Source organism: Neodiprion virginianus, chromosome 7 (assembly GCF_021901495.1).
Source record: "Neodiprion virginianus isolate iyNeoVirg1 chromosome 7, iyNeoVirg1.1, whole genome shotgun sequence".
Lineage (NCBI taxonomy): Eukaryota > Metazoa > Arthropoda > Insecta > Hymenoptera > Diprionidae > Neodiprion > Neodiprion virginianus.
This window is the reverse complement of record NC_060883.1, coordinates 988422-1016282: the sequence shown is the minus strand read 5'-3', so window position 1 is coordinate 1016282 and position 27861 is coordinate 988422. Positions and strand designations below refer to the sequence as shown.

The 27861-nt window shown below is 39.0% G+C and overlaps 4 protein-coding genes and 1 long non-coding RNA gene across 5 annotated transcripts in view; 3 read left to right on the top strand and 2 right to left on the bottom strand.

Annotated features, from left to right (window-relative positions):
- The window catches only part of LOC124308409 (protein rhomboid), a 153355-nt gene extending 141653 nt beyond the window's left edge, over nt 1-11702 (top strand). Inside the window, exons 8-10 of the mRNA XM_046771112.1 lie at nt 441-553; nt 3570-3725; nt 8430-11702. Of these exons, the coding sequence (XP_046627068.1) occupies nt 441-553; nt 3570-3725; nt 8430-8671 (511 nt within the window). The 3' untranslated portion in view covers nt 8672-11702. The remainder of the gene's footprint in view (nt 1-440; nt 554-3569; nt 3726-8429) is intronic.
- Nucleotides 11703-18657: 6955 nt separating this feature from the next.
- LOC124308597 (28S ribosomal protein S18a, mitochondrial) lies at nt 18658-19711 on the top strand. Its single transcript, XM_046771434.1, has 4 exons — nt 18658-18909; nt 19080-19219; nt 19305-19428; nt 19529-19711. Exons 1-4 carry the CDS (start codon nt 18807-18809, stop codon nt 19642-19644), a joined length of 483 nt encoding a protein of 160 aa, XP_046627390.1. The 5' UTR covers nt 18658-18806; the 3' UTR covers nt 19645-19711.
- A 135-nt stretch (nt 19712-19846) lies between these two features.
- On the top strand, nt 19847-26366 carry LOC124308580 (ribosome-releasing factor 2, mitochondrial). Its single transcript, XM_046771395.1, has 4 exons — nt 19847-20140; nt 22108-23879; nt 25871-26017; nt 26134-26366. Exons 1-4 carry the CDS (start codon nt 19990-19992, stop codon nt 26299-26301), a joined length of 2238 nt encoding a protein of 745 aa, XP_046627351.1. The 5' UTR covers nt 19847-19989; the 3' UTR covers nt 26302-26366.
- On the bottom strand, nt 21120-23713 carry LOC124308598 (uncharacterized). Its single transcript, XR_006909033.1, has 4 exons — nt 23577-23713; nt 23180-23478; nt 22703-23032; nt 21120-22597 (listed from the first exon to the last, which is right to left on the bottom strand). It is a non-coding gene; the product is annotated as an uncharacterized LOC124308598 (long non-coding RNA).
- LOC124308586 (uncharacterized) lies at nt 23873-25881 on the bottom strand. Its single transcript, XM_046771417.1, has 4 exons — nt 25724-25881; nt 25433-25592; nt 25190-25339; nt 23873-25116 (listed from the first exon to the last, which is right to left on the bottom strand). Exons 2-4 carry the CDS (start codon nt 25556-25558, stop codon nt 23911-23913), a joined length of 1482 nt encoding a protein of 493 aa, XP_046627373.1. The 5' UTR covers nt 25559-25592; nt 25724-25881; the 3' UTR covers nt 23873-23910.
- Nucleotides 26367-27861: the final 1495 nt, after the last annotated feature.

Sequence of the window (27861 nt, the reverse complement as noted above, 5' to 3'; positions counted from 1 at the left end):
GTCGTCGTTACCTTCATTATTATTATTGTTATTGTTAATGTTGTCATTGTTATTGTTATCACTTACATTTTATAACTTATTATATATTCTTTCGCTCTTACAATTTTCTTCGACTTACTTTTTTTTTCAATCCGCTAACTAATTATCCTCTTCTTCCTCTTCCGATCCTTGACAATTGTTGTTGTTATTATTATTATTTAGACAGTTGTTGGAATTTTTTACCCTCCACGTACGAGAATTCAATTTCTCTATAATCGTGACAGAGATGTTGAATTAGAGTTGTAAAAAAAAAACGTAGAGGTGAATAAAAGAACGAATATCACGTTTGAACGCGAAAGATGCTAAATTCTAAATCCACTTTCCAGCCTACCGACGTATTCGACGTAAGGCGCGAGTAGGTGTAACGTCGAAGACTAAGACTTGGCTTCGTTTTCTTTCAGCTGGCTTCACCTGCTCTTCAACCTCGGGGTACAGGTGGTCGTCGGTCTTCCTCTGGAGATGGTTCACGGCAGTTTCAGGATAGCCGCCGTCTACATGGCGGGCGTACTCGCCGGTGAGCATATCTATTTGTTCATTTATATTAAACTATTTTTGTCACGTTTCGTTCGTCACATTAGAAATCTGCAAGGGTGATTAATTTTCAATAAAAGGGGAAAAAGAAAAAAGCAAACAAGGCGAAAGGAAACGTCAAGCTTGACGGAAGAGATTTTAATCGGGCGGTGTGACTTGTATGCAGTTTCCACGATCGGATTAAATTGCTTGTATTAGGTAAACGATGGGTAAAACAAGCGAGATTAACTTGTTAATTTGTAACAGGTAGGTAGTAACAACCGCACTTCAATCCCTGGCGAACGGTTTTCTGCATTCTTTTCTTATTTTAATTGAATTCCTTTCTTTTTCCATTCCTCTCAATTACTCGCAATGCTCGTGTATCTCTCTTACTTTTTCTCTCTCTTCCCAACGCCACGATGAATATTTACCGTTCCTTCGTAAATTAACCATACCAAAAGTGTAACAAATCGTCGTCGTAACGCTCTTTACCTTACTCCTGGTTTTTTCTTTTTCTTTATCAATTGATGTTTGTACGTTTTTTTTTTTTCTTTCATTTTTTTGGTATAGTTATTTATTATTAATATTGTTGTTGTTGTTGTTGTTGTTGTTGTTGCTATTTTGTCGAAGGTACTCCGTACACATCTTGACAATCTATACATGTGATACGATTTATTTTACACTTTTAATGCATTCTCGTGTTTCTAATTTCTCATCAATCTTCGATTCGCGTCTGTAATTTTTCACCGTAGATTATACAACTGATTAAAATATCTGTTTTTCTTTTTTTTTTTTTTTTTTTTTGGTTTCTCTTCACTTCATCCATCGTACAGGTTTTCAATTCCTTTTCAAGTACAATTTTATACCTGTATAACCGTTCCCGTCACTGAAAGCTGAGAGGGATGAAAAAAAAAATATCACTTAGGAAAAAGAAAAAAAAGTGGGCAAGGGTGCCACAATAATTCCACACGATCGGATATATCTTGTGAATTTTTTATTTTTTTTTTTTATTTCTCCTTTTTTTCTTTATTTCGCTCTTTTTTCGTTCCGAGGCTTCACAGAGAGAGAAAGTGAGAGGTAGAAAGAAAGAAAGAAAGAAAGTGAGAAGTGATTTTCACGATACTCAGCTCTCTATCGAAAGAATAAAACGAACAAAGAAAGTGCGGCGAGGAGAAGGGGGGAAAAACCCTTTTTGGCGACTACGCAACCTGCAGCGGCAAGCGAAGGAAGCAATTCGTTCGTGCTCGCAAAGCTGAGGAATTTCTTTATTTTTCCCATTCTTTCGTTTCTTTTTTTCCTCTTTTCTCTATCACTCGTTCTTTTATCGCGCCTCTTTAATTCTGCTCAACTTCTTTTCTCCTCTCTCTCTCTCTCTTCGCATTTCGGCTGCGACGCAAAATTCTTTCGGTTGTAAATTATGTTGTTATTATCATTATTACCATGTAATATCCAATTAACGAGCGAATTATCGCAATTCGGTTCTGTGAGAAAAAGTTGCAAAAATAGGGAAGAGTTTTGGTCGTTTTCTTTGGCACAACCTGTATTCCGAGAACCCGAATATTGTACGAGGCGTTACCGGCATCGTGGATCCCGAAATTTGAAAATAACAAATATTCAAGTTTTGACGTTTTATAGAGGAAAAGGGAGGGTTGGAGGGCAGAGTGAACAATGGATATCCGGGTATAAATTGCACGCAAGTTATTATAAAGGTCCGGGCTGCTCTCCGTGCTTCTGTTGCCGTTGCCGTTGCTGCGTTATGGCGCATGCATGCCTCCTGTACGGAAATATATCCTACCGTATTAGGTATACATATACCTGTAATTTGCATTTACATAATACGTATATTTATCAGATTACTTGTCCTGCTGGTGCTGCCGCTGTTGCGTTGTCGTTGGTGTAAAAAGTCGGAGGGGGAGAAAGAAAGAGAGAGAGAGAGAGAGAGAGAGAGAGAGGAAAAAAATTGATTAAATTTGCGTCGATCGGCGGTGCGTAAAAAATTGCAAGTACATGGAAAAAAAAAACAAAAAAAAATGAAACACACACTCAACAGACGTTACACAATTTACTCGTTAACGCATATGAGCATTACAATAATGTACGCACTGCTGCTCATATTCACACATACCGTGAAAATCGAACGCGGTATAAACCATCCACCGTGCCGATGTTTTTTTTTTTCTTTTTTTTCCGTTCATTTTCCTTCTTTTTTTTATAAAAACGTTAAAATTTCGGTCACCGTCAGCGTCGGGCTGGGCAATGTTATTACATGTTATTCACTTTGTGCTTTAGAAACATATTCGGGATGTTATTCGGGAAGAAAGACGACAGTCTCTCTCTTTTCTATCCGGTTTCGACGTTCCCCAATCCAGATACCCTGCATATAAACGTGATGCATAATTTTCAATCCCCTTCATTCGTTCTACGTAGCTCTTCGTAATTCAACGTATATCGTACCTTGTATTATACCCGTTTCGAATAAATTGTAAAAGCAAATTGAATACGAAACGCACGATTAACAGGAATTGGATGATTTTCTTGCTTTTCCTTTACAACACTTTTTTTGTATTTTTATTTTTACTTTATCCGTTCCAATAATACCGTTTGTGGGAATTCTCGACGATATTAATGGGTCCGTATCGATTTAACGGGTTTCGGAGTGTAATTTCCCACACCGTAGAATTGCTATGATCCGCTTCCTCCTCCTCCCCCCCCCCCCCCTTTTCCGTGTTTTTCTCATTTTGATCGTTTAAATTCTGCGACCAAGTGAAACGGCAGCATCATCATCGCGAGTCACCAGGGGATTAAATGGCGATTCGAGAGGCAATTTTAACGTCACCGAATCGAATACCGCCGAGCCGTACGCGGTATACTCTTTTCCTCTCCCTCTATTTCCGCAGGCTTTGTGCTTCTTTAAAATTATTTCATTATCCGAACGAGAATCGGAGATTTTTATTAAATTCCACTTGTCGCCGAGGCGACGAATGGTTTCTACGTGAAAAATGATGAATTTATATTTTCAGGTTCTCTCGGCACGTCTGTATTCGACACGGACGTTTATCTCGTCGGGGCTAGTGGCGGTGTCTACGCTCTTCTTGCCGCTCATCTTGCAAACGTTTTGCTCAACTACAATAATATGGAGTTTGGAATCGTCAGGCTGATCGGGATTTTCATTATCGGTAAGTTTGTTGCAGGCCGAGACAACCTTGATCGTATCAATTCGCACCCAACGTCTTACCAAGATGAAATCTTCTCGCGACACTTGGCATATTTTCGGGATCGCTCAGTCTGCACGGATAATCGTAAGCATTAATCGGATCGGCGTTAACCCCTCCGCAGTTGTCCGCTTGGTAATATTAATAACGCACGGGATTCCAGACTTCCAATAGTTCCTGGCCTCCTGTCTCCCCATTGTCCCCATCCTCTTCCGTGTCATTGTGGACCCAATAACACCGTTTTCTCACAAGTTATTATACTCGCGAAGCTAGTCAAGCCCGTTACTCGATATCGGCACGGTAGGTACACCGTATATATGTATACCCAATGCCGGTAGATGATAGAATAATTAGATGAAAATCCACGGACAGAGTAGGTACAGTCTTCCCGGAGACGATTAACCTTTTTCTCGCGATGTTGCAGGTTGGTACAAAGTCCTTTTAATTCGCCTAACTAGCAGACTTGACAATCGTAGCGTTTGCTGAATCGATTAAGCCTTACAGGGGAGGTGTACCTTAGTCGTGCTGTTACTCGAATTCGGTTGAATGTCACCTGAAGCCATTTGCAGGCTGTAAACTGCCGAGTTTTTGACCAAAACTTGAAGGTTTAAAGAGAATAGAGGAATAATTAAAAATCGCCCTTTAGATTTTGAGAAAGCGACAGAACCAACGAGGAGAACACCCGCATTCGTTCGTTCATTCGTTCATTCACCGTATATGAACTCGACTCTTTCGTCAACGGATAATATCTCAGGTTCGCATCTGGTTCGTCGTTGATGGTAGGTACGGAAGGTGATGCAGCCTTACCACGAAGCGGTATAAATCGCAAAATGTGTCACCACGCTGCGATGATGTCCGGCTTTTAATGGAAAAAGATACGATCTCTGCAGGGGCGGAACGTTCAGCTAGCTGGGTGTAAATTATTATACACGTGGTTACATACGCGTTGGCTTGCATGGGCCATGATAACGATGACGATGACGATGACGATGATGATGATGCGATATTTTTGTGTATCCTGAGGAGGATGGAGAACGAAGGCAACGAAGACGCACAGACCTCCCTATTCAGGCTTCCGCGGGTCTAAAATGAGTCTCTTTTTCCTCCACATGGAGAAGGAGGTCGGTCAACCCCTGCACCGCGCTAGTGCTACACTGCATTTCCAAGGTTTCCACGTTAACACCCCGACTAGCCACTGTATCGCGAATATCCGGCTTACCTGCAACCACGGTGTAAGGAAGAAGATAAGGCAAAACAACGCGCGTACGCGTTAGTCGAAGAAATCGGAAAACGTATATCCAAGGTGACGTCGGCGCGTCGTATAGGCGCCAAATTCCATCTAAATAACGTAAATAAAAAAAACGTAATATCCTCTTGATATATTTTTCCTTTAACGTTTGTAACTGTCATTTTCAGTGAACAGAATATACGGAAATAAATAAGTGACCTCGGGTTGAGTCAGTTGTCAGATGCACGGGCACCATGTTACATTTCTGTGAGGTCATCTTGGATATCCGCAGACTGAGCGGATCGGGGAAACCGTGAAACGATTTGATCGGCAACCAATTCGGCCATCCGGACAGACGTCCGTTCGTCGGGCTGTTCAGCCGAACTAATAGCCGACCGTCGGCCGATACTATAATCGAGCTGGATGATCGATTTCAGGAGTTTAGGATTATAATACGCGGTATATAACGGATTATAAAGACTCGCCTCCCTCATTTGGTAACCCTCTTCGTTTTACTCCTTGGCCTCCACTCGCCGCATCCTCGACGCCGGGCAGCTTATACCGGCCAATAAAATCCCCCTCGCTTACTCGGTCGGTCGATCCTCCATCGGACGGACCCGAAAGCGATTAGAGACGCGTTATACGATCCATCGTACAAGCCCGAGGGCTTTGTATACGGCTGGCTACGTTGCGTTAGGTTAGGTTAGGGTGAAAAGCAATATGACTGTATACATATTTATTGGCGAATTTCATCGTCATATAAGGAATCAGTTTCCCTTCACCATTTTCACTTTACTACGTAGGTATACAGGTACCTATCCGTGATGCGCTCCGTATCCTGAACATCCTTCCCTAGAACTCTTTGAATAGGTATCTCTCTCTCTCTCTCTCACTCTCTCTCTCTCTCTCTCGATAGACGATGAGAATCCAATTACGGTAGTGGTTCCTAGCCGCAAAACTGGGGCCAGAACTGCAGCCTCGTCCTCCGGGTATCCTCTTCCTCTCCCTCTTCTCATCTCTGCAAGGCTCTTCAACCGCACAGCGCACATCGTATGTATATTGCAGTGATGCTACACAACGAATTCCCTGCAGTCCAGAAGGAGTAGCAATAATAGTAATAGTGGCGGTGACGGTGGCGGTGGTGGTGGTGGTAAGAGGAAGTTGCAATAAGGTTTTGAGGTACTTGAGAATATTGGTACACTCGGCTTAACAACGCGACACGAGGATGTTTACCTTCGGGTTGAGGAAAAAGGTCGAGTAGGAGGAGGAAGAGTCAAGCGGTGAGGTAGCCACTGCACCAGCTGCACTGGTTCATTGATTGGGTTCTTCTCCTTTTTTGTCGACGGCCAATTTTCTACGTCTGTTTGTTGCACAAAGTTCGATCAGGCGATGACGAGAATCGATGATTGCTCTTCTTTCATATACAGAATCCTTTATACTCTCGTTTAATTTTCCAGCGTACCTTTGACCCTCATTTTTATCCAACTCATTTGACTTGTCGATAACGAAGGAGAATTGTATAATTATAATACCCGTTAGCCAAGGCTGTTTCCTCTCAGATTCGCAGCAGTAAGATGTATGTGATTCGTTCACTCCTCGACGATGACGAAAATGAACGTAGGTATCGATCCGAGGAAGGCGGCTACAGACTTGGTCAGACGAGCTAGCTGACGGAACAGGGTTTCGAAACTAGTATAACGAAATCGAGTCACGGCCAATTCGAATTGTCGACTTAGCTCCTTGGGGGTTCTACCCTTCCTCTCTTACTTCCTTCATTCTCGCGAGGTTGGGTTTGTCGCCGGCTCTTCGATAATACTGCTGCAACAGCAGCAGCGGCATCAACGTGTACCAGCTTCCTTCTCCAGGGTGTAGTAGAACCGAGAAAACGTGGCAGCGAAGTAGCCTTCGCGGAAAATGAGATGAGAGTGACAGAGCCGGAGAGTGAGAGTGACGGGGTAACGCGATGCGGGGGATGGGAAAAGAGGGAAAAGGGTAAGAGGGAGTGGAAAATATACGGGAATGGAATGAAGAATCGTGGTAAGAAATAAAGAAAGAAAGAAAGTAAGAAAGGATGAAAGACTTTTTCGCAGCTCACGAATTGTAGCACCGGTAGCGGCAGCGCAACTGCGAAAGTATCCAATTACGGAAAAAGCACCACCACCACTACCACCATCACCAACTACCATCAACTTTGAACAACTCGCGTACGCTACAATAAACGCTTACGAATACGGACTTGAAAAAACACATACCTGTAACGTATATAATATATACTATGTATGCAATTTGCATTTCTAACGAAATTATTTCTTTCGCTTGTAGGCTTATTGAGTATTTTGTAAACTGTATGTTTATTTTCAAAAGACAATTAGCTTTTAATCGGCGCTAATCGACACTTTCGTAATATAATACAGCGAAACATTTAGGAATCCGATTATATGTGTAGCCGAGGAAGTCTTTTTGACTCGTATTTTACGAAGATTTACCAGATCATTTTCGAGGGTCTTACTGCAGCGTTTTTATCAGAGAGTAAGGTATGATTGTTGATTTTTAAAATTTGTCTGGAGAGTTAATTTCTTTGGATCGGTTTGGTTCCGGCCTGATCACTACGACAATATATACTCGTTACCCGTTACCTCGATCCTTTGATAAATAAAACTGTTCAAAGTAAAGATTTTCATTCAATTCCAACTTTTTATTTTCAATTTCGTTTCTTTCCTCGTCCCCGACAAGAACAGTCTTTGCTCGTAATTTGGTCGACAATCGAAATACTCTACAGCAACGAGGACAGTGCAACTGAAAGAGAAAGAGTGAGTGAGTGAGTGAGTTCAGACTACAGCCCGTTGACTTTGTATTGATTTAACCGTATATACAGCTATACCTAGTAGGTATACGTGTACACCTTACTGTACGCAGGCCGGACTTATCCCCTGTGGAAAGCCGTACAAGTATACATTATATTATACGATAGCACCCTTATGTACACTAGGTGGTGGTGCTGGTGGTGGTGGTGGTGGTACCTACAGTGTAAGTAAACCATGTAAAGTGAGTGGACGATGTATAATGTATACGCGAGTTGAGCTGCCACGCGACGTTATAAACCCGCGCCCCTTGCTCACCTCTGGCTCACCTGCACTCTTCGCCCCTTGGAATTCCATCGAATTTCACAATATTTCTTGGTGGAAAGAAAGAAGGAAATAATGAAACGACAACTAACAAAGTCTTGCAGAGTGCGTATCGAGTTGTAGTGATTCTCAATGTTATACTGATAGATTTTTACTCGTTTAAACCGGGAAGAATAAACACCGATATATATATAATATATATATATATATATATTTTTTTTATTATTTTTTGCCGACCTGTGCGATTGATCTTCATTATTGCTTACGTCATTCCCATCAAATTAGTAATTTGTCTTGTTTCTTTCATCATTACAGCGAGCGCCGACGTCGGCTTTGCGATATACGACAGGTACGCCGCCGAGCAAATGGGTCCGCCTGTGTCGTACGTTGCTCACCTTACGGGGGCGTTGGCGGGGCTGACGATCGGCCTGTTGGTGTTGAAGAATTTCGAGCAACGACTTCACGAGCAGTTGCTGTGGTGGGTCGCCCTCGGTGTTTACGCCGCCTGCACGATATTCGCGGTCATGTACAACTTGATGCACCCCGACTACCCCTGACGCGAGGTTAGCTTCGCTTACGGGCCACGTTTGCACCATCATCATCATCATCACCATGGTGCCGCTGCTGCCGCTGCTGTGACGAACACGTAACGCGAAGCTGTCCATTACTGTTGTTTATACTATTGGACAATATTCATCACGTAATAATCGGTCTTGTTATACCTGTAATTGCACAAGAACGCAAATTCTCTCTCTCTCTCTCTCTCTCTCTCTCTCTCTCTCTCTCTCTCTCTCTCTCTCTCTCTCTCTCTCTCTCTCTCTCTCTCTCTCTCTATCTCTCTTTCTCTCTCTCTGTCTATCTCTCTCTATGCCTATATATCTATCTATCTCTCTGTTTCTCTGCCCTGGTTCGCATCTTTGTGCAACGGAGATACGCCAAAAACGAACGAAAATATTACGCCAAACGAGCGAGAAGAAGAATATTATGATATATACATATTAATTATGTCAAGAAAGAATAAAAGCAAAATATAGAAGATACTGCGTAAAATGAACTGTGTAAGGAGGAAAAATTAGAAACAATATTTGAAAACAAAAAAAATCAACAAAATGAACCAACGATCGAGAGACTACTTTATACGTATGTACGTGTATAATGTGTATATTGATAATACATCTCGGAACAAGAAAATCAAACCAAAGAAAAAGAGTGTGTAAAATGCGTGAGTTGTTTAAAATAACCATCAATACACATGTATATATATATATATACGTATATATACATATATTTATCGAAGAATTCTTATCTGTATAAATATATATAAATCTTCGATAAATTAATTAAGTCAACTTCTCTCTCTGTTCACGGTTGTGAGGAAAAAGCTTTCACGTTCGCTAAGGTATTTGTGTGACCGTTCAAAATTTCTTGAGTAATTTTTTCCAAGTCCTTTTTTCTACTATTTGCCGTAAAAAAAAGTTGTAGTAACAATGATAAGAATAATAATAATAATACCATTGACGATGATACTAATACTAATAATAATAACAGTAATAATAATAATAATACTCCAACCACCGTTTTAGTAATTATCGTTGGTATTAGTTGACTATTATTATCATTATTATTACAAATTCAGGGAGAAACAGAGATATTTGTATTTATGTACGATGCGTACGAGTATATATGTATGTATAATACTAAAAGACTGAATTCTATGGCTAGTATATTGCGAAAACAAAATAACAAAATTGTGTACACGTACAATATATCGTATAAATACCTCTTTCGTTCGAAATATGATAGCGGTAAATCAGTTTTCAATATCTTTATTATATACTTATTATCATTACTATTATTATCATTATATTATTATTATCGTTCATATTAATTTATTGTCAATTCTATAAAGTGAACTGTCATTTATTTATTTCATCATCTATTTAATCGTCTATGTAATATATGTTTATAGCTATACTGTATACATAACGAACGCTTAATGATACCATGATGATAATAATAATGATAACAACGACACGCGTTGCTGTCGTGTAATTAATAGCTACAGTATCGAAAGCTACACGTATATACAGGCGACACGTATTAACAATAAATGTACACATTTGATACCGATGTATGTATGAATACGTATGTATAGATAGGTTAATAGACCGACAGTATGTACGTATAATCAAGTGTAAATATCATGTATTATAGCCTAGGAGTATAAGGAACTAAATAGAAAGAATGTAAGAAAGAAGGTGGACGAAAGTTATATAAGTAGTTTAGTTTGTAAATTGCGATTACCAAATTGCCGCCTAACCCCCTAACAAGTCGAGCATATAGGTAACGCTAATTAACTATTTATGAATATAAAATATGTATCACTATAGTCTATATTATCGCGTGATGGTAAGTAAAAGCAGCGCAATTGTTTGTTAAATCAACGACAACAATAACAACAATAATAATAATAGTAGCAATAGTAACCGTCACTCAGTCTCTGATTAACAAACTTCTCAGGATGTCGATTCACTATAATATTATTGTCGTTACCATTATTAATGATATTATCATTTTTATTGCTACTATTCCTATTATCATTCTACACCTTACGGTAATCATACTGATTCGCGGTTAGACAAATTTTTCCTCTTCCAGACTGATCGTATGCGTAAACATTACCCCCAGTGATATTTTATTTTTATTTTATTTCGGTTTCACTTCGCTATTAGTCTTATGTTTCCTGTCCGTTTTGTTCTTTCGTCTCACTTGAAAATTATCATTATAATTGTTATTATTACAATCGATCAAATAATTTATGTACATAAAAAAATAAGCCGCGGTCAGAGTATACTTATAATTTCCTGTAATATTTTACTTTGTTATCAGGATTTGTTCGTCATGTAGAATCGAGATGCAGTTGCAGGTGATAATTTAAAGTGACAAATATGATAACCGATAATGTCAGAGAGAGTGAGAGATAGAAAAAACATGAAAGGAAACGAAAATGGAAAATTGAAACTCAACGAATCTAGAGATTGGCGTGTGATGAACGAACGATACTAGTCAGTTAAATACCTGTTCTATACGAATGTATTATAATATAATGGAAAAAGTGCGCAGCGTTTACACAATTGTCAAAACACTATATGCATATCTATGTATATAAATATATACCCATCGATGATGCACGCATACTATTATAATAATTGAATACGTAACACTAGCGTTTATTGATCATTCTTACATTACCACTCTTGCTACTGATAGTAATTTACGCGTCTCTGTGTATATTCATATACATAATATAGTATAGTTGTATTAAAAACAAAAGTAAACAACTGCAGTCGAAATATGGGGCTATAACAAGGCCCGTTATGTTGATTTTTTTATTTTTTATTATATTGTATAGGAAAAAGAGATAAGTCTTGTATTATAATAAATCATAATCGTACGTCACCGGTTGTCGTTATAGTTGTTGTTATTATTATTATTATTATTATTATTATATATTATTTATTTATTCAATCGAGATACAACGATCATCTCATTTTTCTTTCTTATCCTCTCTCTCTCTCTCTCTCTCTCTCTCTCTCTCTCTCTCTCTCTCTCTCTCTCTCTCTCTCTCTCTCTCCGTCTCCCTCTCCCTCGCAGATTGAACGCCAAGTCTCTATAAATATATACCTATGTGCATACGTTGCTGGACGTGTGTGTACGTGTATGCACATTGTATGGCTATAGTTGAGATCTCGTATTATGTCATAAAATGTATTTTATTTTCGTATGATACTTACATTACTTTTGTACAGGCCTCACGTTACTAATAATTTTAACACTACCTTAATACTATTATTATTATTATTAATTATAATATTATCATTATACCCTACAATAATATTACGTCGGATATTTTAATTTCTTGATTATAATTTATCAAGATTGTGGTTACACAAGAAGAGTAAATGAAAGGAAAATATTTTACTCCGTGCATTTTTCTATTTTTCATATCTTCTTGTAATAAACGTTGATTCTAACTTATCGAATGATGGAGGTAATACATGAAACGTACATACATACGTGCGCAGATTTGAAAGTAAATCTGGAGGTATGATATCTCTCTGTCAGTCCACAAGCCAAAGAAGTGGAGCTAGTAAAACAAATTATTAACTACATTTACGTATAAGTATTGTAATTGTGACTATTATCATTACCATTATTATTAATTATTGATTAAATCAATTTCGGACAACTATAGGTTGTGGGCGGGATTATGTGTCAGTCAGCAATCAGAGAGGTTCCAGTACCTATATTACTATACAATTACATTGTACCGTACATCAGTTGCGTTTATTTGATTGCAAATGCAGCGTCATTATTATTATTATTATTATTATTATTACGGATATCAATGTTATTCTGATTGTTGTTGTCCTGATATCGGTCTCGATACCTGTTTATTCATTCAACATTTATAAATAGCATTCCACTGCCAGTTATTAGTATGCTATACCGTACACATTTGATATCCGTGGACCTAAAAATTGTAAAATACAATAATAATAATTATAAAAATGACATATGTATGTGTAACTGTATAATGTATAAAGAAATACGTATTATAGTTGAATATAGTATAGGATATAATATATATATTATATATAAACCACAGACATTATGACCTGGAGTTTGTGAAATGAGCTTTGGAGTATCAATAAAAATACTTGAATTGAATATGTCGACTTAATCGCAGAAATGCATTGAAATCTGTTTTACACCTTCGTGCTTAACGAGGTGTATACTCGATCTGTAATGGAATCCCTATACTTCCAATCAGAATTAAGCGAATCGGAGGAATTTCGGCGTGGAACTGCTCCCGATATCCAGAGGACACGTAAGCTGAGGAGGTCACTTGATGACTTTCACTTGTAATTGGTTCGTTCGGAGAATTTTCAGCGTAAAATTGCTCCTGGTATCAGGAGCGCATCTGAGCCGAGGAGCTCTTCTAAAAACACGGACACATTGATTGACTGCATGTGATGTCGACGCTCTGTGACTAAAGGCATGCATGCTTGCCTGAGAGGGCATGAGATCTCTAATTTTCGCGCCACTTCCTCTTAGAACTAAGCAAATCGGAGAAATTTCAGCGAAAATTACTCCTGGTATCAGGAGCGCAGGAGAACCGAGGAGCTCTTCTAAAAACAAGGACACATTGATTGATTGATTGATTGACTGCACGTGATGTCGATGCTGTGTGAGTGAAGGCATGCATGCTTGCTTGAGAGGGCATGAGATCTCAAATTTTCGCGCCACTTCCTATTAGAATTAAGCAAATCGGAGTAATTTCAGCGAAAACTACTCCTGGTATCAGGAGCGCAGGAGAATCGAGGAGCTCTTCCAAAAACAGGCACACATTGATTGATTGATTGACTGCATGTGATGTCGACGCTGTGTGACTGAAGGCATGCATGCTCGCTTGAGAGGGCATGAGAACTTGAAATTTTCGCGCCACTTCCTATTAGAATTAAGCAAATCGGAGGAATTTCAGCGAAAATTACTCCTGGTATCAGGAGCGCAGGAGAACCGAGGAGCTCTTCCAAAAACAGGGACACATTGATTGATTGATTGACTGCATGTGATGTCGACGCTGTGTGACTGAAGGCATGCATGCTCGCTTGAGAGGGCATGAGATCTCAAATTTTCGCGCCACTTCCTATTAGAACTAAGCAAATCGGAGAAATTTCAGCGAAAATTACTCCTGGTATCAGGAGCGCAGGAGAACCGAGGAGCTCTTCCAAAAACAGGGACACATTGATTGATTGATTGACTGCATGTGATGTCGACGCTGTGTGACTGAAGGCATGCATGCTTGCTTGAGAGGGCACGAGATTTCAAATTTTTGCGCCACTCTCTATTAGAACTAAGCAAATCGGAGAAATTTCAGCGAAAATGACTCCTGGTATCAGGAGCACAGGAGAACCGAGGAGCTCTTCTAAAAACAGGGACACATTGATTGATTGATTGACTGCATGTGATATCGACGCTGTGTGACTGAAGGCATGCCTGCTTGCTTGAGAGGGCACGAGATTTCGAATTTTTGCGCCACTCTCTATTAGAACTAAGCAAATCGGAGAAATTTCAGTGAAAATGACTCCTGGTATCAGGAGCACAGGAGAACCGAGGAGCTCTTCTAAAAACAGGGACACATTGATTGATTGATTGACTGCATGTGATATCGACGCTGTGTGACTGAAGGCATGCCTGCTTGCTTGAGAGGGCACGAGATTTCGAATTTTTGCGCCACTCTCTATTAGAACTAAGCAAATCGGAGAAATTTCAGTGAAAATGACTCCTGGTATCAGGAGCACAGGAGAACCGAGGAGCTCTTCTAAAAACAGGGACACATTGATTGATTGATTGACTGCATGTGATGTCGACGCTGTATGACTGAAGGCATGCATGCTCCGAGTATCAGGAGCGCAGAAAAACCGAGGAGCTCTTCCAAAAACAGGGACACATTGATTGACTGCATGTGATGTCGACGCTATGTGACTGAAGGCATGCCTGCTTGATTGAGAGGGCATGTGATCTCTAATTTTCCCGCCATTTTCTCTTAGAACTTAGCAAATCGGAGAAATTTCAGCGAAAATGACTCCTGGTATCAGGAGCACAGGAGAACCGAGGAGCTCTTCTAAAAACAAGGACACATTGATTGATTGATTGATTGATTGCATGTGATGTCGACGCTGTGTGACTGAAGGCATGCCTGCTTCATTGAGAGGGCATGTGATCTCTAATTTTCCCGCCATTTTCTCTTAGAACTAGGCAAATTGGAAGAATTTCAGGGAAAATTACTCCTGGTATCAGGAGCACAGGAGAACCGAGGAGCTCTTCTAAAAACAGGGACACATTGATTGATTGATTGACTGCATGTGATGTCGACGCTGTGTGTATGAATTAAGGCATGCCTGCCTACTTGAGAGGACATCTGTTCGTTTGCTTACATGCTACTTCCACTTAAATCTAAGCAAATCGCAGAAATTGCAACGAAAAATTACTCCTGGTATCAGGAGAACATCTGAGCCGAGGAGCTTGATCGAAGGTGCGCCTTATGCCTGAAAGTCCGTGTCACATACGTATAAGTTTGATTGCCTATGATTAGGCGCCCTCACTTTGTTCAATTATATCGGAGAAATAGCAGCGAAAAATTACTCCTGGTATCAGGAGAACATCTAAGCCGAGGAGCTTGATCGAAGGTGCGCCTTATGCCTGAAGGCCCGTGTCACATACGTACAAGTTTGATTGCCTATGATTAGGCGCCCTCACTTGGTTCAATTATATCGGAGAAATAGCAGCGAAAAATTACTCCTGGTATCAGGAGAACATCTGAGCCGAGGAGCTTGATCGAAGGCGCGCCTTATGCTTGAAAGCCCGTGTCACATACGTACCGTTCTGGTTGCCTATGATTAGGCGCTCCCACTTGGTTCAATTAGATCGGAGAAATAGCAGCGAAAAATTACTCCTGGTATCAGGAGAACATCTGAGCCGAGGAGCTTGATCGAAGGCACGCCTTACGCCTGATGGCCATGTCGCGCACATGTAAGTTTGGTTGCCACTAATTAGGCGAATTTAAATTTACCAGCAACGGCCCTTGCAACACGTTATCATCACTCTATTACTTTTTCATCATATAGCTGAAATGTCTAATGACACGAAAAGGGGACAGGTGAGTTATAAGTCATAAATTCCATGTTCAAATTTTTATTAATAGTACAAACATTAGACCAACGAGTCGTAATTTCTATGGACGTAGTATTCTTATTTTCTGTCTAAATCAATAAAAAATTTAATAAACGAGAAATTCGATTAGAAATAAAAAACAAAAATCAAAATATCCACGCTAAATATAGAATTTAAATTGATAAGCCGAATGAAATTGTTAATACTAGGTCTAAACGGTTTAACATTATAGGTGATGAATAAAATGAGAAAATAGTTCACCCACAAACATTATAATTAAAATTCTACTATGCAACAGCCAAACAATGTACTTATATCCAAAATAGTAATGCTAACCCCTTTGGATTTTCCATGAAAAATCGATGATGTTGAAAAATACTGGAATCAATTTGATGATGCACTATACCGTCATAATCATGCGAAAGGAATTAATCAGGCGTAGTTCTAACATGTTGCGAGTAACGAATGAAAAGTAACAGCAGAAAAACCATTTGATACACTTGAAATAAAGAAAAAAATAAAAAATCAAATATTAAAACAGCGTGTTATTGAAAAAATTCATGCTAATGTAATCAAAAATCTTTCTTCCTGTATCGCTGAACTGCTAAAGCATTTAATTAATTGATTGACATTGATCCACAACAGAATTACAACCTTTCCAAGTAAATCTCAAATTTTATCAAATAAGCAATTTGGCTGTGCGTTAAAAAATTGTGGAACAATAAAAGCACTTGAGAAGATCACCAACTTGATTCTCTAAACAATATATAATAATTTTCCGATAGCTATAACTTTTGTTGTCCTTGCAAATGCACTCGACACAGTAGAACACATAATTCTTATGGATAAGATATACAACTACGGATTCAGAGGTTTGCTCACAAGCTTTTAACCAACTATCTTAGGCTTCAGTGACTTAAAAATAATGATATCGTAAAGTGAATTTATGACTATAAATACTGGAGGGCCTCAAGGGACAATACTTGGACCTTTGCTGTTTATATTATATGTTGGCGATCATCCTAATGCTATGCCCAATGATACTGTTTTTTCTTATGCTGATGATACAGTCTTAATATCGTATGATATAACTTGGACAGATATGGAATCAACAATGAATAGCTACCTTAATCAAGTATCAGTATGATTAGCCCCAAGTAAATCATCACTCAACATAAATAAAACAGTTTATACGAATTTTGGCAATCGCTATGACAGCATTCCAGTCTCTATCGACATTCATAAAAACGGGATAAACATTCGAAAAGTGAGTGAATGTAAATATCTAGGTCAATTTTTGTGATCTTAATCTAAGATGGAATGAACATATTGAACATATTAATAATAAAACCAAATACTTGGTACTTATTTTTTATAAATTATCTAGATGTATGCAGACAGAGATATTACGAATGCTATATTACGTTTTCTTCCATGTTATAATCAACTATAAGATTATAGCATGAGAGGGTGCATATGATAATCTTATTCTGCTGCAACGGTAGCAAAATCCAATTTTTTAAATTATAAACAAGAAATCAAATTATCAGCATCAAAAATCCACAAAGTTTAAGTCATCTCATCTCGCTGCAATCTCTACTATATCACGTTACTGAATTGAATAATAAATGCATTACATCTAACTCTTGAACCAGGTCTACAATTCTACAAACATCAAAAATCAGGAAAAGAACCGGCGAGAAGAGAAGTCTGATCACAGCAATTAGATTATTTAATGAACTTCCAAAAGAGTTTAAAACATTAGGAGAAAAATTTAGAAAATATAAATTAAAACAATGGATTTTGACTAATGTATAATATTAATCCGTGTTTTTGCTTGATATTTACGTAGTTTTTAAAAAAATTACAAATAAAAATACATTCAATTAATAAGAAATGGAGTTTTACAGAGAAAGCTGCAAATTTTTATTCTTATTCTATTTTTGTTTTCTTTATCTGATGATTTTATATTTTATATTCCTATTTATAAATACATACCAAGTGGTAAAACTAATTAATAAAACTTGACAGTATTTTAAGAATTTCCTAACTGTAAACGTACGTATACTAACGAACCCTGCACACACGTAATAATTTTACTTCTCTAGGTTATGCACTGTATTCAAGTACATTTAAGTACATTGTAATTGCAACTTCTGCTAAATTCAACGAATAAATAAACCCATAAATTTTTCCTATTACAGTTCAATTCAATTTCGTTAGTACTAAGACGATTTTGGAATCAAAATCAGTGCGTGTCAAAATTGATTCACAAGACATTTTCTAATTTTGAAAAAGACACCTAGAACATGGTCGGATCAAAAGCTTGGAAGTTGCGAAGAAAATATGAAGAAACGCTTCGTTTCTCGGTCGCAACTTTTGTTCCGTGTTTTGCAGCGACTCCAGGTTATGAGCAATTCTCTTTTCTCGCAAAATTACGTCGATAAACGATCCCACAAATATCACACATGTTATGCACGGAAAGAACTTCACGACCACAATGTTATATTTTGAATATCATCAGTACAATGAATATTTTCTAGTCACAGAATTCTCCACGCACTCATACAATTGTACTGACCTGATCCCAGCTTCGATTTCGACACTACTCTGCGTGCTACGAATGTCGGTACGAGCTAGTTACGAAGAGCCGACAGTGTAGTTCCCTTACCACCTTCTTATTTGAGAACTTACGACTTATTCTATCACACAGCAACGAAAACGGTTATTGAAAATGAAATTGACTATTAAGAGTGATAGCATTGATTATAATAATACCAAGCAATGGAAATTTGTTTAGTTTTACGGCTTTGCGATATCTCGAGCGTGCGGCTCGAAACGTTGTGTTACCAACAAATGTGGGGAAAAACTAAAAAGTTCTACTGGTCTTTCGTTACTTCGTCATCCAGCTGAATCAGCTGTTAATGTTTTGCACCAATGAGTCGATTGTAAGACATGGCTGCTTTCGGTCGTTTAGCCGTAAATATTGGGAGAACAATAATCTCCCAAGAATCAAGAAGATGCTTAAATCTTTCCTCGGCGTTGAGAATTAAAGAAAGTTAGTACTTCATTTTTATTGCTCTTTACCCGCTTTTTCTTATTCTCTAAACCTGGAAACTGAAATCAGGATTCATCTGTTTACCTAACCTGTATAACTTCCAAACACGTTAATATTGTTTAACAGCTGAATTTCTATTTATGTATTAATTTAGTTTTTGCTTTATACAGTAAGGGAGACGAGAGACGGGAAAAATCTGATAGTTGAAGGTGTAACCATTCCTTCACCGAGAGTACCTTTGCTTGTCAAAAACACAGCACGCACCGGAGCTTGTCCTGTTTGTGCTGCCGGTCTAGATGTGAAGCATACGGTGATAAGATTTGTTGCACAATTTTTCACAACATAAAATCCGCTAAAAAAAAAGCATTTACCACTATATCCTTATCTCATTTCAGGATGTTCTAATTCTTAGTCAATTTCTACGGTCAGACGGTTGCATGCTACCTCGCAGAGTAACTGGCCTTTGTAAAACTCAGCAGAAAAGAATAGGAACGATGGTAGCAATGGCCCAAAAAGCAGGTGAGCTATTATTAGGTCTTTAAAGCTTAATTACTGACAGAGTTTTACAAATTGTAAGATCATTTTTTATCTGTCGCATTATTGCTTCTATCTTTTGCAGGACTCATGCCAAACATTGCCCCGGCTAATAGCAGGCGAGATCCAAAGCGAAGAAAAGATTGGAAGAAATTCAACACTTATTTCGACGAAAAAACGATCAAGGCGAAGTTTGTATAATTCATAAAACCCTTTAGTTATGTTCATGTATTTTGTGTGTAAAATAAATAAATAACCACGTTATAAATGACTGATTTTAAGACCAATTATGAGACCGAATTATGAGCTGAGCTATCAATGCGAAATTTACTAATAATATTGATTTACCCGAAACAGCTGACAATAAGTTTCTCTTTCTATAACAATGAGGGAATATACAACCATCCAATCACCTGTCAATTTCAATGAACAATGTTAACCTAAAAACTTAATGTCTAAACATAACCTATTCCAAACCGAGCACGATCGAAACATCGCGGAGTAATTCAAGACTCGCGTCATCGCATAAATGATTATTCGAGAAAGATGCTAAGGCGTAAGTTACTGAAACAATTCACATGGTGCAAGTTTCGTCGACGGTCGCTAAGTACCGAGAATCACGTAAAACATTCAGAAAAAAATGAGGTCGACCTTTCAAGGGTGCGAAACATCGGGATCCTGGCGCACATCGATGCCGGTAAGTCTACATTAATTGTAAAAACCGCCAACCCCCAATAGATAAGGTGGCAAGGCAATGAAATTGACCCAGTGTAAAAAAAAAGTTGCTGGTGAAGATTTTATTGTTTTGAACGTTATTTTTATTTGGCTATCATTGACAAGATTTCAGGTTTTTCCCCCTATCCCGACATGCACTCTGAATACAAAACTGAAGGTGACAAAATTCCCTACAAAGAACATCGTATAAGTAATCTCTGTAGAATCTTTACTTTCGTAGCAATAGTCATAAGCACAGCAAACATCCATTGCACTTATCAAATTCCACGCTTTACTTACCTTAGAAAGTGTAGATCAATATTCCTGTGGAAACACAATATGATCAAAGTATTTTATTATTTATTATCATTGTTTAAAATTGATTTCATTTCATTGTTGATAGCACTCGTGTCCCGCAAATTTTCATATTCATTTGGCTAAATTTCAAAAATTCATTCAGCGCTACAAGTCTCAGAAATCAGACGCTAATGAAATAAGTACTGTTGCCACCAGAAAAGCGAATACATGTGTGAGATCAATTACTTTTGTATATTAGAATGAACTTACTGTTTTTCTTACAAAAAAATCAACACTTGAAGAAATGACAAAATATTTTGATGTTATTATTAAAGGTAATGTTAGATGTTAATTTGCGGTACAGATGAATCAAGTGGAATAGTAAGAAATGTACCAACATTGAAATGGAAAACTGAGTGCCTATTTTGTGCGCAAGAAGGTTTCGAACAATTTTTAGCAAGAGAAAAGAAAAAGCACTAAGGAAAACGTTATTCCATTGGGCTTATTTGAAGTCTTATTAACAATGACAAAATTGTGAAAATTGCAAGGAAAAGGCAGGACTCATTCCGTGAGAAGATCGTTTCAGGCATCAAAGACACTGATCTGGTTGCACCTGAGGGTAAAGCGTATAAATACTCGTTATCCTGATAGTATACGCCAACATATTTCTTCTAATGTATTAATTTTTCATATCTGCCTTGAATAGACCTATTGCATCATCTATAATTATCGCACACTGCTGATTAATTGCACACATTCCATAAATGACTACATTGTGTATCGAGACATTTTTCGCCCATCTTCCTTCCAGAGTGTAAGCAGGGCCAACCCGAAGATGAGGACATTACTGCTGTAATAAAGCACATTGCATTATACATAGAAGAAAGTCGACAGGAATGCCAGTTTTCATTGAAAGAAATGTATTAGCAGGCTTTGGAGGTAATATTCCGAGGCAAGCAACGATGTTGACACCATTCATTCTATGTAAAGTCGTATGTTTTTAATAAAAACAACAATGAACCAAACTCTTCCGATTGTTAATAAAACTTTTATGAATTTTTATAGAAATGTATAGAGAATATGTTGATTTACATTTTAGTAAGTGCAATCGATATTTCCTGCGCTGGTCGAATATTTGTCAACTTTGCGCGGCTATTACTGCAAAAGTAAAGATCTACAGAGATTATATATAGGATCTTATTTGTAGAGAATTTTGTCACCTTCCATTTTTTACTGAACTATTTTCCTCTATAGCGCTAAGGAGAGCGTAACGAGATATTGTTGTAATACTTTTGTACCTCATCGCCATCGCAGAGTTCAGAGCACATGTTAGGGGAGGGAGAAAACGTAGTTTTGTTAATAATGTCCAAATGAAGCATTCGAACTAATAAAATCTTTACGAACAGTTTTTATGGTCAAAACTCCGTAGTAAAAATTCCGTTAGATTCAGATAGAAGTGTACCGAAAATGTGCCAAAAGCTGTAAAAAAACAGAAAGAAAACTGATTCTGTGTCTCTATCTCTACGACTTTGGCACAGTGTCTGTATGTATCTATCTGCGTCTAACGGTACTTTTTCACGGGATATTTTTATTGCCTAGCCTACGAGAAAAAATTGTAAGTAAATTTACTCACCTGACCGTAATATAAATCAGGAAAAACAACGACGACCGAGCGGATGCTCTTCTACTCTGGAACGATCGGGAACATGGGTGAGGTTCACCACGGTAACACGGTGACTGATTACATGGACCAGGAGCGTCAGCGAGGCATCACAATAACGTCTGCGGCAGTGACATTCGGTTGGAAGAATCATAGATTCAACCTCATCGACACCCCGGGTCACATTGACTTCACGATGGAGGTGGAGCAGACTCTCAATGTCATGGACGGTGCAGTCGTGGTGCTGGATGGGTCGGCGGGGGTCGAGGCGCAGACTCTGACCGTCTGGAGGCAGGCAGACCGCTACGCGTTGCCGAGAATAATCTACGTCAACAAGATGGATCGTTTAGACGCAAACTTCGACTACTGCATCAGTTCCGTTGAGTCCAAGCTGGAGACGACGGCTCTCCCTGCTCAAATTCCTATCCAGGACAGCTCCGGTCTGACGGGCATAATCGACGTGTTGACGATGCAGTTGCTGACCTTCGAGAAGAAGAACGAAGGTAAGAAGTATCAGAGGGTGGAATTGACGGAGGAGAAAGATGGTAGTATCTGGGAACGTGCCATGGAGGCAAGGTCCAAACTTACCGATAAATTGTCGGGTGTGGACGACAGACTGGCCGAATTGGTGATCGAGCAGGAATCTCTGGACAAAATACCGGCTCAGATATTGGTCGAATCTATGAGGCGGTGCACGATAGCTGGCAAAGGAGTTCCTCTGCTGCTCGGAAGCTCCTACAAGAACGCTGGGGTTCAGCCGCTGATGGACGGAGTGATACTGTATCTCCCATCGCCTGAGTCGAATTCCTCAGCCAAACAGTTTCACTGTTTTGGCGATAACCTGGCCGCCAGGGCATTTAAGGTGGTCCACGACAAACACAAAGGGGCACTTACTTTCCTCAGGATTTACTCGGGCACCTTTAAGCAAGGTCAAAGGGTATTCAATGTTCAGAAGGAGAATACAGAGCAGTGTGGTAAGTTGTTCGAGGCCTACGCTGACGAGTACAGCGAAGTCGCGGCGATAGAGCGTGGAAACATCGCTGCTGTTTCTGGTCTGAAGCTTACCACGTCCGGAGACTTGCTCACGACCAGCGCGACAGCAGCTAGTCAGGCCAAACGAGCGATGCAAAAGCAGAACAACACGACCAACGAGGATGTCGAGAGTCTCTTTGGAACCGGTGCCAGGGTACCAAACCCTGTGTTCTTCTGCTCGATCGAACCCCCTTCGATCTCTTATCAAGTTCCCCTTGACACCGCTTTGGAGCAGCTTCAGAGGGAGGATCCAAGCTTGAGAGTAACCCAAGATGCCGAGACAGGGCAGACGGTGCTGTCAGGGATGGGGGAATTACATCTGGAGATTATCGCTGAAAGGATAAGGTCAGAGTTTAAGATAGACGTTGACCTGGGACCCTTGCAAATAGCCTACAAGGAGACCCTGCAGACCGCGGTGAAGGACACTCACGTGACAAGCCACAGGATCGGCTCGACCACTCACAGCGTACAGACGACGATGAGCATCGAGCCGAACTACAAGGGCGAAGATGTACTGAGGCTGGACAGAACTCCTGACTCTGTTGCACACACTAACGCAATAAGTCCCAGGATATTGCAGCTCGTTAAGAAGGGGGTAAACGCGGCTCTGAACAACGGACCAAAGCTTGGCTGTCCTGTCATTAACGTCGGAGTAACTCTTCATTGGCTTGAGATTGGGAAAGGAACATCGACTACCATGATTTCTGCAACGATCACGCAGTGCCTACATAAGGTAATCACACCGCGAGTATGACGAAAGTATTTTATTGCATCTTTGCCGGCATCTTTATGCGTTCACTGCCGTTTGACACCTTCGACAGCGACTGCGGTTTTCTGGACCCTTTTTTTGTCGTCTCCGTCTCACAGCAAGATTTTTCCTTGTTTTTCTTCAGCACCGATTTCTTTCGCAACCCATTTTTTGTCTCGGATTTTTGTACCTCGGGCATCATTCGAATCTCGTTCAACGTCCCCTCCAGACTTATCACTGCATTGTAAATCCTTTCATCTTCTTTTCGATTTGCGCAATTAATTATACTTTTGACAACGGACTTGACTGGCGTTACTTTGCCGGATGTTATCGGGGCTTTATCATCGCCTGGTGACTCTTGGAAATTTTTTGTAACTACTTCTTTACGACGTCTGCGGGACTTCTTGAGGCTCCCCGACGCCCGCTGACTCCATTTAGGAGTCACTACCGGCTGCACGACCTCTTTCTCTTGCGTTGTTGTGTTCACTGGTGTTTCATACCGGGATTTCCAAACATCCAACCCAAAATTTGCCTCATTGTCGGTTTCTCTGCACGTGAGCTGTTTTTGCGTGTCGTTGATATCGTCCAGCCTGTGGTCATCGTTTCTAATTGTTGACAAATAGTAGCCGCAACCGTGGGCATGACGCCTGTGCAATTTTCGCCTCTCTTCACCCTGTGCAGTCACAGAAAGCATTTGAGACCCTCCGCGTCTAGGAATAGCGAAAAGCATGAGCCTCATCTTGTTCTTAAAATCTAGAATTTTTGATAGGCTGGTGTTCGTCTTGCCGAAAAAGTCATTTATCAATTTCCCAGACTTAATCTGTATGTCTCTCAAAAAGTGGGAACGAATCTGATTCACGGGCTCGTGTGGATCGTTCCTCTTCGTTATCCCTTCCTTTAGATGTATTCCCCACTTTAGCATGTAGTGATTAAAAAATGCCTGGCAAAGCTCGGAAGATATTTCCATGTCTGCGTAGTGTTTGTCGATGAAGTAAATCCTACGCAGTCTACAATTGGCGAATATCGCCAATCTCTGGGTCGCCTTGTACCGCGAGTTGAAGGCCCTCCTTGTCAGGTCTTCCAGGTCGATTTCGAGGCGGTTCCATCCAGGCTGGAGTTTTACGTCGACTCGACTGATCACAGGTACTCTTACGCTCCCGTTGTTTTCGAAACCCTCATTGGAGAAGTGGAAATGATGTCTGATTTCGTTTGTGTCAATAATCTGAGCAGGTAGAACGGTCTCTATAATATAAATCCTCCAATATCAAGATTTAAACGCTTGTCAGCGAAATTACCTGAACTTGAAAACGGCACTCCACATTCATATTCTTTATGACAATCACGAGAAACGGAAGACGGATGTCAAGCAATTGCTGTGGAGAGGCTGGACATCCGATAAACGTGTTTCCATTGCTCGATTTCTCCAAATCCTGCAGTTCTACGATCTGTGTAATGTATTTTTTTCAATTTTTTTTTTTCTCTCAAACAAGTCGTACTCATTACTTGTTAGAAGAACCGTCCAAGCGAGGCTGACTTACATTTTCCAAAAGATCTGAATCCAATGTTTTGCAAACTCTTCCTGTCTGTGAGTGTTGCTTGCACCAATATTCCAGTGGCTTGTCGCTGATACTGTAGAGTAGGGAAAGGTAGCCGGACGATACCATTCAGACAGCCTGTCATATCTCTTGCACCGTATTTCTAAATTTAGATGGATAAAGTAGTAGTAGTGACAGGGAATTTTCTATCGAAAACAAATCTTCAAAAGATGACGATTGATGGTGATAGTGAAACAAAAATTTTACTGTTCTTGAACCGCGCCATTTACTCACATATCTATCTTTGACATCTTTAGCTTGACCTTCTCTTTTTTATGAGTTGGTCTACCTCCCAGCAATCAATGGAACAACTAGCTTGTCTCAAAAATGTATCGAGTCGATCCATTTCTTTAATATGTAATTTAATTGCCAATTTAACAGCTCCTGCGAACGGGAGGAACAATGCTTCTGGAGCCAATAATGCAGCTCGAAGTGGTGACGTCTGAAGAGACGGTGTCCCTAGTCATATCAGATCTGTCTAGACGCAGAGCACAAATACAACAGATCGGATCTCGTGGTCAAAGCAAGGTGATGTTGACCTGTTGAAAAATAAATACTAATTTCACCATGAGAGAATGATAATTTTTTTTATGCTAAAACAAATTATAAATTACATGTGGCAAACAAACCTTCTAATTTTACAGATAGTCTACGCCCTGACACCGTTATCAGAATTGCTTGGATACTCGAAAAGCCTGAGAACATTAACGTCAGGCGCAGGATCATTTTCCATAGAATTCAGTCATTACCAAGAGATGGGAGCGCTGGAAGAACGCCAGGCAATAGAACGTGTCACAGGATTTGCACACTAATAATGAATAGTTCAAATAAATCAATTCTATGTAAATAGTAACTTATGCAACATACATAAATAAATAAATATAAAGAAAGCTTTTGACAATATCGTTAATTGTATACACCCTTTAGATTTAAGGAAAATTTAACAAGGATGAGGTGGAAAAGTACGACAAAGAAAATAATACATTGCAAACGCACTGAGCTAAACAAAAAATATATTGCATCGTCAATGGTGTGTACAATTTTCTTTCTTTTCTTTTCTTCTTTCAAAAGACACAGGTGATTCGGGGGATACAAGAAAATTCGTGAAGCATGCGCTCACATTGTGATCGTGTGAAATTGTGGAACGTTGAGGAGACAAATTACAATTACAACTACATTTTATACCAGATATAAAATATACAATCTGAAAATACTGTGCACAATAAAGAATATCGCAAAGGGGAAAAAAAAGGAAAACGGGACTACTAGTTCCCAAACTTCCGACCACAATTCGCACACGACCTGTCAATCGGGATATAAATATATTAATACCACAATATTGCTAAAAGTGATCAGCATACTATTACTGAATAAAAAACAAAAAATCCAAAGAACGTTTCATTCGTTCCTTCTTCCTCTTTTCTTTTTTTAAACGTTTTCTCTTCCTTCTCTACACAAAATATCTCTATACAAAACGTAAACGGTATCGTGTGTACACAAGTATATTAATATATGGAGGGATTACTTTTAAACGTTACTATTATTAATATGTAATCATCATTTCTAATAATAATAATTATTATTACTATTATTATTATTATCATACAAATATTTATTGAGGCATGTTCGGGTTGCTGGTAGCGTTTTTTCTTCCCTCTTAAAATATTCTGCACATTTTGGCAGACACTGTGAGAAACTTTAGAACAGAACGGTGAATGATCGAAGAAAAATTATCAATAAAAAAAAAAAAGTACCGCTTTAGAGATCTGGATTTATATTGTATGTCAAAATAAATTTGCAATTTACATATTATGTATAGTATAGATCAAGGCATGGCAGTCTTATCATATTGCAGTTATTTTACAGCACCTGTAGAGCTTGAAAAAGTTCACGACCCTCCTCTTTGCCCCAATCAGCTTTTTCTTCTTCGATTTCACACACGTCATGTGTTTCTCTTTTCACTTCTTTCGTTCTGTTGAGTTCTATTCTGAATATATAAGTATAAGATTAACGTATATTTAATTATATATTACGCAAAATTATTGGCATTCTCTCTATACATGTAACATATGTATACAAATTGGAATAATTTTGAGGGATGAGCGTGAGCATATCTCATATTATAATTCAACTTAATGCAATGATGTTTATACACAATTCGCATGATCGACAAAGAGGAAAGAACGATATTACATCACACTTGTTTTTGTTTTTTACAAAAATTTTCGTACTTTCGTTCATTCCCTTTTTAACCTAGATTCAAGGGTGATGGCCAATGCTTGAGCTTAAAGGCGTTTATATTATTTATATAATACATAATACTAATACATTATTGAAAACTTTCGTCGCGCCTGCCTGCTCATATACATAAA

Bases quoted from the DNA above. Each gene is read 5' to 3' on its own strand.
- LOC124308597 (XM_046771434.1), top strand. From the start codon at position 18,807: ATGGCTGCTTTCGGTCGTTTAGCCGTAAATATTGGGAGAACAATAATC. The intron at 18,910-19,079 runs GTTAGTACTTCA...TGCTTTATACAG, and splicing joins GGCGTTGAGAATTAAAGAAA to TAAGGGAGACGAGAGACGGG. The intron at 19,220-19,304 runs GTGATAAGATTT...ATCTCATTTCAG, and splicing joins GTCTAGATGTGAAGCATACG to GATGTTCTAATTCTTAGTCA.
- LOC124308580 (XM_046771395.1), top strand. From the start codon at position 19,990: ATGCTAAGGCGTAAGTTACTGAAACAATTCACATGGTGCAAGTTTCGT. The intron at 20,141-22,107 runs GTAAGTCTACAT...AATATAAATCAG, and splicing joins CCTGGCGCACATCGATGCCG to GAAAAACAACGACGACCGAG. The intron at 26,018-26,133 runs GTGATGTTGACC...CTAATTTTACAG, and splicing joins GATCTCGTGGTCAAAGCAAG to ATAGTCTACGCCCTGACACC.
- LOC124308586 (XM_046771417.1), bottom strand. From the start codon at position 25,558: ATGGTATCGTCCGGCTACCTTTCCCTACTCTACAGTATCAGCGACAAG. The intron at 25,340-25,432 runs GTAAGTCAGCCT...TACATTACACAG, and splicing joins ATTCAGATCTTTTGGAAAAT to ATCGTAGAACTGCAGGATTT. The intron at 25,117-25,189 runs GTAATTTCGCTG...CTACCTGCTCAG, and splicing joins AGTGCCGTTTTCAAGTTCAG to ATTATTGACACAAACGAAAT.